Source organism: Acomys russatus, chromosome 14 (assembly GCF_903995435.1).
Source record: "Acomys russatus chromosome 14, mAcoRus1.1, whole genome shotgun sequence".
NCBI lineage: Eukaryota > Metazoa > Chordata > Mammalia > Rodentia > Muridae > Acomys > Acomys russatus.
This window is the reverse complement of record NC_067150.1, coordinates 36619943-36629822: the sequence shown is the minus strand read 5'-3', so window position 1 is coordinate 36629822 and position 9880 is coordinate 36619943. Positions and strand designations below refer to the sequence as shown.

The window sequence follows — 9880 nt, the reverse complement described above, 5'->3', positions numbered from 1 at the left end:
CACTATATAGTCTAGGTGAGCAGTGGGCACAGCACTCACACTATATAGCCTAGGTGAACAGTGGGCACACACACACTACACTATATAGTCTAGGTGAACTGTGGGCTTTGCCATCTAGGTTTGGGTACATGTATGCCATGACATGCATTCAATAACCAAATCACTTAAGAATGCATTTCTCAGAACTGACTGTATCTGCAGTGCAGTTTTGTCACGGCTTCCCTTAGAGGTTCCACAGACAACTGTGAGGGAGATTTTTCTCCTTCTTCTTTGCTTCAGAGATGTACCCCAGTTTAGAGAACCAACAGACTGCAGAAAACAATGTGTCTGAACAAGTTAAAATGTTTAAAGAAGAGCTGGGAAAGTGACTCAGTTGGTGAAATGTTTGTCTGACAAGAACTCATATGAAAAGTCAGGCACAATCCAAGAACTGGGAAGGCCGAGACAGGAGGATCCCTGGTTTATTGGCCAGTAGGTCTAGCTGATTCATCAAGCTCCAGACTCAGCAAGACACCTTGTCTCTAAAGCAGTAGATGGAAAGCTATTGCAGAAGACACCCAATATGTCTACCTCTACACACACACACACACACACACACACACACACACACACACACACACACACACACAGGAACACTAACATATACACAAAAAGTTGAAAGTATTGATGGTTTCCATTTTTCTGCTTTTTCTGTTTGATCTGAGGTTGGTAGAGAATGTGAGATTTGCCAGAATGCATGCATAGGGTGACCCTGGTTAAGCTTTGGGGTGGCATTTGGCTACACATTTGGAATCACATATTCTCATAGTCTGAATGTGGGTATCTACATGTGCGCCAGCCTGAGTTTTACTTTCTCAGGTTATCCCAGACCTGGAAGCCTCTCTGTTTAGTCAGCACCTCCAAAAGAAGCATCATCATCATCATTGTGTTCAAAAGTAAAAACTGTGCCCGGCTCCTTCTCCTGCACTGTGTGATTGGTGTCCAAATGGCAGCCATTTGGTACATATCCAGCAGCTATAGACTGTAGAGTGTGAGCCAGGCAGTGGTGGCGCACACCTTTAATCCCAGCACTCAGGAGGCAGAGGCAGGCAGGTGGCTGTGAGTTCAAGGCCAGCCTGGTCTACAAAGCGAGTCCAAGGCTACACAGAGAAACCCTGTCTCAAAAACCAACCAAACAAAAAGAATGTAGAATGTAAGACTCCAAACAGCTTGTCATATACAGCCAAGGAAACTTTAAAACCTGTTATGCTCTTAAGATTGAGGGAAGGGTCCTGTCGCACGGGAGCAGGATGGGTCTTAGTCTGTAATAAGACTATTACTAACAGCTTCTAATTGCTTCCCTTTCAGATACCGAGGACTTGGGTAAGAGGATTCACTCCGCGCAGGTCCCTCTCAGACGTGGAACAAGCTAATCAGAGGACAGTCACAGCAGTAACAGTGGGAACCAGAGCTAGTAGAGGGAGGCTAGGGTCATCTGTCTGAGATGTTTCTGGTTGTGTTGCTAGCTTCCATGTCTGGTTAGAGCTATGCAGGTATGATTCCCTGAGCAGACTGTTAAGGAAAAGCACACAGCTGGGCGGGGGGGGGGGGGGGGGGGGGGGGCGGTCAGACCCTCTGATTGTTTACTTGAAGGCCAAGTCCTTGGTGCCTGGCCCGTGGTGGATGGCTCTATGAAGTATACGAGTGAATAAATGAATGGAATATTAACATTTTGCTAGTTCTCAAGAAGCCAACTGTCCTATAAGAGACACAAATATGTGGTGCTACAGTGCACTGCAGGCAATGGGTAGGTGCAGAGGGGAAACAAATGAAGTAAGTATGAAAAGAACGGCAAAGTCTACAAAGTGTAGCTGAGCCAGGCCACAGGGTGGTTCTTGAGTTAAATGTTAAAGGTTGCACTTGTGCTTTAGGGACAAAGGATAGTTGAGGCAGAGGGGACAAGTCTAAGCCTGAGACTTGACTGCCATGTCTAAATCCTGATTGGGTTTCCTCTTCTGGCCTCTGCGAGCACCCACACACACACACACACACATATATATGGATACTACCAAGCAAATATACACATAAAGTTTCTTTTAAATAGTTTTAATAATCTATTTATTTTTATTTTATGTGCATTAGTGTTTTGCCTGCATGTATGTCTGTGTGAGGGAAGTCAGATCTTGGCGTTATAGACAGTTGCGAACTGCCGTGTGGGTGCTGGGAACTGAACCTGAGTCTTCTAGAAAAGCAGTCAGTGATCTTAACTGCTGAGCCATCGCTCCAGCTCCTCTTTTAAATCTTTTTAAAAGAGATTAAATTAGTGTGGTGGTGCATGCCTTTAATCCTAGCACTCTGGAGGCAGAGGCTGGGGTAGATGGAACTCTGTGAACTGGAGGCCAGCTAGGTCTACATAGCAAGTTTCAGGTCAGCCAGGCTGCACAGTGAGACTCTGATTCAGGGTGTGCCACACACACACACACACACACACACACACACACACACACAGATATGTACGTACATATATATCTTGGAAGCTAAGCACAGTCAGACCTGATTAGTAATTGAATAAAGAATAAATGTTGCTAGCTATTGCCCTAAATAAGGAAGGAAAGGCTTAGAAATAAATAAATAGTCCAATCAATGAGGGATAAACAATTTATAGGATGCTCAATTTATTCTTTTTTTTTCAAACACAGATTTTTAAAAAAGATTTATTTATTATTATGAATACAGTGCTCTGTCTGCATGTATACCCTCAGGCCAGAAGAGGGCATAAGATCATATTATAGATGGTTTTGAGCCACCATGTGGTTGCTGGGAATTGAACTCAGGACCTCTGGAAAAGCAGTCAGTGTTCTTAACCTCTGAGCCATCTCTCCAGCCCAGGAAGCTCAATTTCTTAACCGCTGTGAAATGCCACAGGTGTATGTAAAAATGGATGTGCACGAACTCTTCTTGAACACATTTGTGTTTAAGCATGGACATTCTGCCCCTGTATGAGAATGTGTAAACCAACACTCTAACATTGAATGTGGACCGATAAAACTGTAAACAGTTTTCTTTCCCCCATGCTTTCAAACAAACCTCCTAAACACAACATGATGTTTACTTACTTTTTAACTTTATCTTATTTCTGGTTTCTGAATCACATAGACTTTCCAGGAAACATCAGTGGTAAAAGGGATTAAGTCAAAGTAATCTTCTATGACCATTGTATCCGACACCCAGCTGGTGGCTGGTTGGGAGGATCTGCGTGTGTAAAGCCCCAGCCAGGTGGCTGTTAAGCAGCTGGGTTGGAGCTCAGCTGTTTTCCATGGTAGCAGGATCCCAGGAAGGAAGGGAGGGAAGAAAGCAGCATTTTCGTGGGCATCTGCTATGTGTGCCCACTTTCACCTTCAGGATTCCTCTGATCCTCTCAAGTACCTCTGAGGCGGTCATTTTATCTCTTGAGGCCGGGAGCCATGGTGCACACCTGTAATCCTAACACTTGAGAGGCTGGGGCAGGAAGGTTGACTGTGAGGCCAGAGCAGGCGACTTAGCAAGACTCTGTCTTAAATAATAAAGAAACAAACCAAGGCATGGGGAGGTTCAGGACTTGTTCCTGCTCACACAGCCTAGTCTCTGGCTCTTTCCCCTGGAACATGCTGCATCTGAGCCACCCACCACCATTTTCTCTCTTCCAGCTCAGATCCTGTCATATCAGGGCTCTGGCACATTCCAGTAGTGACCAGGATCCAGCCCTAAGTCTCCCGGACAGACCACCAGCCCACCTCAACAACAACGCCCATTACAGGGAGTGTGGGTTTTATAAGCGATTTCTATTGCCTACCCCTGTGGCTCCTCTCTCCAATAAAATAGTGGAGAGTTCACTGTAGTCAGAGATAGTACAACTTCAAGTCATTCTTTACAGAAAGTGCCATTCTCTTAAACTGTGCACCTAAAAAGTATCTTGGGTCATTCAGAAGCAGTATAGAGGAGCATATTTTGTTTGTTTGTTTTTCAAGACAGGGTTTCTCTGTATAATAACCCTGGCTGTCCTGGAACTCTCTTTGTAGACCAGGCTAGCCTTGAACTCACAGAGATCCTCCTGACACTGCCTCCCGAGTGCTGGGATTAAAGGCATGAGCCACCACGCCTGGCAGAGGGGCGTATTTGGAATAAGTCATTTGATCGTCATTACAAGCAGCTTCATTAGCTTTAAGTGGGAAAAATCAGAGGCTGAGGATGTGGCTCAGTCGGCGGAGTGCCTGCCTGACGTACATGAAGCCCTGGGTTCGATTGCCATCAGCACACTAACTGGGCATGGTGGTGTGTACTCAGAATCCTAGAGTTCAGGATTTAAAGGCAGGAGGATCAGAAGTTGAAAGATCACCCTCAGCTTCATAAGAAATTTGAGACCAGCCTTGACTACATGAGACCTTGTCTCGAAACAAGAAGAAATTATGAGAAATACTCAGGCCTTGGTGATTCAAATGCACGGAGGTCTTTATTTCTAAGACTGCGTGACAGCTATCTGGAAGATGCTTCTGGCTGAGTCGGGAGTACCACCCTAGATCTTTCTGTCTTATGTAACACTTTAGTTTCTATAGTTCTGGCTTCTGAACACATGCCCCTGTGTTTTTAAATTTGAAATCTCTGAATTCTCTGTAAACTTATCTTGGGGGCTGAACTCAGACCTCACCTCTGAGCCTTACAGTTCTTGGGGTGTTGGTATCTACTCCCTCTGGAAAATGTTTACCTCAAATTGAAGTTTAAACCAAGATTATTTCCTTACTGTTCTTTCCCTTTTTTTTTTTTTTTTTTTTTTTCATTTACAGATAACGAGGCACAGAAAGGTGAGTTTACAATGTTTTATTTACACCCTGTCAGAAGATACAGACTAATGGGTGGAGGGGAGGAAGCGGATTAAGAGTGAGCAGCCCCCCAAGAACTGAGAACCTCCTGTTATGTTCCCAACATCTATTTTAGAAAGATTTCATATAAGGGTGTTTGTGGGCTTTTCTTTACTTCCACCCTCCCCTTCCCATCGCCCTATGCTCTACTCTAAAGCCACCTTCCAAAGGGCTCTCTGCCCCTCCACCTATACACATATCCCCTCTCCTAATCTCTCTAGTCAGTACACCTCCCTCTGCCAAGCAAACCTCAACGCCCAGTGATAAGTAATTTCCTGGATCTTGTTCCTCCTTGCAGCACTCATGTGTCACCGGTGAAATTTTCCTGGATTTTCCCCTCCAACTTCCTTTCCTTTTCTCCTTTTCCTCAGAATACGAAGTGTCCATCTCAGGAACCACGGTAGAGCTGACGTGCCCTCTAGAGGCTGACGACGACATAAAATGGGAAAAAAATGACAGAATACTGGTTGGTGAGACCGACAAGCACCTGCTGATAAGGGACTTTTCTGAAGTGGAGGACAATGGCTACTACATCTGCTACTCAGACACCAGCCAGAAGGCACAGAAGAACAAGTTCCTCTACCTCAAAGCCAGAGGTAACTCGGGCTGCTCCCTAAGCAGCCTTGTCAAAAATCCCCCAAGCCAAGCCACAGTGCCTATCTTCTCAAAAGCTCCTCCCGCACACCACCTCAGCACCACTGGGGCTACACAGTATCAGTATTTTCTGAAAAATAGATTAAACAGTGGCCTGGAGTTGTCTGGGTAACTTCTGTTGGTACCAGGTATAAAACAGCAACTTTCCCCATCCCCACCCCACCCCTCAGGCAGGCTTTGGTCACTTGCCTTGTGACATACCTGGGATCAGGTTTAACAGCATGAGTTTATGTGATCACTTATTCAGAGACACACTTCATTGGAAGAACTTGCAGAGAGACTCAACACCACTACCTAAAACCTAGGCATCACAATAGGCAATAAGAGCTGCATTTATCAAGTACTGTATTTGTCTTTGGGGTTTTGTTTTTGTTTTTTGGGGGGGGGTTGGTTCTGGTTTTGAGTGTTTGTTTGTTTGTTTGTTTGTTTGTTTTTGCGGGGGTGAGGGGTGGGGACAGGGCTTCCAGTTGTCCCGGGACTCACTCTGTAGACCAGGCTGGCCTCAGACTCTCAGAGATCTGCCTGCCTCTGCCTCTGGAGTGCTGAGATAAAAGGTGTATACCACCACCACCACCACCACCAGGCTAAGTACTATATTTGTAACTGCACACACCTTAGCTGTGCAAGGGCCTGGGGCACACTAGGCAAGCCCTATACCACTGAACTCCACTCACAAGGCCCACACCATGGGATCCTTTCCTGCTATCCCTTTATGAGCCATATAGGTTAAGCACATTTTTAATTCCCTTGAGGAGAAAACATAGGCTGTGTGGACTGAAAATCCCCACAAGTAGTGAGTGATGGAGCTGAGCCTCCAGAGCCTCTACTCACAATCACCCATGCTGCTTTTTATTGTCATCCTGGGCACCATTGTAAGGCAAGGCTCTGGTGCTGGCCGCCATGCAGGTGTCAAAGGAAGGTTGGTCTGCATTTCTTTCTTCCTCTTCTCCCACGGCCTGGTGTTTTCCTTGGGTCATTTCTCTCCTTCCCTCACCCCATGTGCCCTGCAGTATGTAATAACTGTGTGGAGGTGGACCTGACAACAGTAGCCATCATCATCATCGCTGACATCTGCATCACCCTGGGCTTGCTGATGGTAGTTTATTACTGGAGCAAGAACAGGAAGGCCAAGGCCAAGCCTGTGACTCGAGGAGCCGCTGCTGGTGGCAGGCCCAAAGGTAAAACCATACAGCCTGGGTCAGAGGATATCTAGCCTGGGCCAGGATGGGCAGCAAGTCTACAGGAGGTTCCCTACAGCTTCTCTAGCATGTTCTTTGAAATGCCAAGAGCCCTACAGAGGGCCTCTCACTCAAGACCATTCCTCTCCTTCTACCCTAAACAACCCCAAGGACCAACACTGACCAACCAATGCAGTGGGCTTCCTCAAGTGCCTGCAGCACTCTGCAATAGGCAGAGTCTATCCCCAAGCTCTGGGCAGAGAGATCTCAGGGTCTTAGCTCCTTCCTCTTCCTCTCCCTCCCTGCCCCCTCCCATGACCCCCCCCCCAGCAGAGATAATGGGGAGGACCTAACTGGGAGCAGTGATGAGAACAGTGTGGGAGGCTATGGGGATGGGGTGAAGGAAAGAAAAGGAAGGGTAGCTGGGTGGGGAAAGGAGATTAGAAGAAAGAACAGAGGATTGCCCTCCTCTAGGTCACGTCCCCTAGAAGTCATCTTCACTTCAAGACCTGTTTATCATGAAACCAATACTTTCCCCCTCTGTCCTCTGCAGGGCAAAACAAGGAGCGGCCGCCGCCTGTTCCCAACCCAGACTATGAGGTAACAGGATATGGGAAGTGGGAGGGGGGCTCCTTCGAGACAGACCAGCTGGGCCAATCCATCTTATCTGCCAGACACTTTAATCTGCTCGCGCAGGGTTCCCAGGACAGGCTTCCCATGTGCATGGCTTCTCTGCCTTCTTCGCGTTCTGACGGGACCATCTCAAAGGCTGTTTGGCTTCCACAACCATGTAGAGGCAGGGGACTGGAGGAAGAGAGACATGCCTCTTTCTCTTACCAGATATGCAAACGTTAACCAGATAGATAAGGCAAAGAGTGGCGTTTCACCACTGTGCCCCAGTACAGAGAGCCAGTTGTTACAGCAGGGCAGTGTGTGATTAATAATTTAATAAATTAACAGTTTCCCTCCATCACACACCCTCACACAAGCACGTGCACATGCATGCCATCAGTTATCACAGCCCCTCTCCCACCAGGCTGTCGTTTAACTTGGCAATTGGAGAGTTAATGCCCGGCACCAGGACTTCCCTCACTGTGACTGTGTACCAGCAATTGTTAAAGGTTATCTCTATCACGCTGGATAAATTGAATGAATAAAAAGAGAGCACCAAGAATGGGGTACTTCCTGACCGCTCAGTAACTCCAGTGAACCTTGACAAAAGTCCTAGAGGGGAGTCTTTGCAGTCTCCCTGGCTGAGCCAGGGAAGCCGAGGCTTCCTGAGAAGGGTGGCTGGCTCAAGTCTGTGCCAAGGGGCTCCAAGACCCCAGCGGCTTTCTCCCTTCATATCTCCTTCCTCCCACCCTCCTAACCACCTTTCGGTTTCACCCTCAGCCCATCCGCAAAGGCCAACGGGACCTGTATTCTGGCCTGAATCAGAGAGCAGTCTGATGAACAGGAGGAACACTGATTTCCGTGGAGCCAGATCCAGCCCGCTGAGCACCCTGCTATTCCTTGTTCTCTGGACAAATTGTGGACTCCACAGCCTTGCTCTTCAGCCTCCTGGTGAATGCACAGCCTGGAACCCTTTGGCTTCTTCTCCCACCTCCTCTGCTAGTAGCCAGTACTAGGACATTGATGACTCAGCATCCTTTGAACCATGCCTGCTGGTCAGATCTTCCGCCAGCCGTCTTGTTGGGATACTTTTTTCAGCTCATTCCTTGCCAATTCCTCCCTTCTACAGAGATGTTGTCACTGCCTTCAGTCCCCTCCTTTCCCTGCAAATAAATTGGCCCTCATCCCTAGCCCTTTCCTGTAGCTTTATGGTTTTCTCACTGTGTTTTACACTTTTCTCTGGGAATGGACTCCGTGGTCATTGGCGGAGGTCCTGCCCCATTCATAGACCCTGGCCCAGCCTCTGCCCTACGCCCCTCTCCAGGTTTCACCTTAGGTCCTTGAACAGTCATCTGCATCTCCATGAATTTACCAGGCTCCTCTCTGCTAATGCAAAAACAATAAAATGTATTGTCTGGAGAAAAAATACTGTCCCTTTTTTCCTGGAAGGTCCTCAGAAGCAGCCTGTATCCTAAGGCAATTCAGATTCCCCCCAGGAACTCAATGCAGTGCTTGCCTGTTAGAGGAGGTGAGCAATAACAGCCCCCCACACGCACCAAATTATCAAAGGCGCAGACAGTAATGGATGGGTCCCTGGTGTGGAGTGGTCAATCCATAAAATGAATGAGACAGGCAAGGGACCTGAAAGGCAGGTGGAAATACAAGAAAAGAGGGTGCGAAGGGAGTGGGGGCTGAGATGCTGCTTTCTACCAGCTGCCAGGAAACGCTGCTGAGTAGAACCCAGGCACGTGAAGAAAAGCCTCGCTACACAGGTCCCTCCTGCCCTGGAGGCAGCTGCCTGAAGCCCTAGGCACCGGTGGTTATGCCACAGGATGTGGGCTGTGCTGGGAGTGAGGATGAGGAGGCTGTGGTGGCAGCCAGGGACCAGACACTGGAGGCCAGTGATGAGAAGGTTTGGTTCTTGGTCTCCCACACACCCTGCTTGCAAGAGAGAGGAATCCAGAGCCCAAGCAAGCTTTCCTAGGCTGGCTCAAACCACCAGGCTCTCTCCTCTGCCTTTCTTCCCTCAGAAGCATCCCTGCTGACTTCAGGCCATTTATTAGGTGACTTCTGGCATCTGTAACTTTCAGCCCTCCACACACCACTGTCCACACTCAGCATTGGACTTGTGACTACAGCTCCTATTTGTTGGTCTCCACTAAAGTGTCACTTTTTTCTCTCCAGGCATTAATGATTATGTTAAAATGAGTCTTTGTGATTTTGCTCATCAGCAACTACTAATAAGCAGGCTGGGCCAAGGGTGGCAGACTTGACCGAGTCCAGTCAAGGATATTCATAGTTCAGCATGACAAAAGCATTAACATTTGGTGTTTACTGAGCATTTACTACACTCTAGAAGTTGTCATTAGCCCTATAGGTATCATCTCATTTCATCCTTATAGAGACTCTACAGATAGATGTTGTCATCGCCCTTCTATAGTGGACTCGGATAGGTTAAGTCATTTGCTCTTATCATAGTGAAATGCAGGGCTAGAATTAGCAGCCAGGGCTGCTGCCTAACTCCAAGGTGGTTGTTTATTGTTGTTGTTTTGTTTTGTTTTG

General features: G+C 47.5%; 1 protein-coding gene across 1 annotated transcript; it reads left to right on the top strand.

Annotated features, from left to right (window-relative positions):
* Nucleotides 1-5145: 5145 nt before the first annotated feature.
* Nucleotides 5146-8660, top strand: LOC127197883 (T-cell surface glycoprotein CD3 epsilon chain; the record flags this gene model as incomplete). The annotated part of the gene is made up of 4 exons (XM_051155721.1): nt 5146-5470; nt 6539-6706; nt 7260-7306; nt 8099-8660. Coding segments are annotated over 4 exons (597 nt in total), but the record flags the coding sequence as incomplete, so codon positions are not given.
* Nucleotides 8661-9880: the final 1220 nt, after the last annotated feature.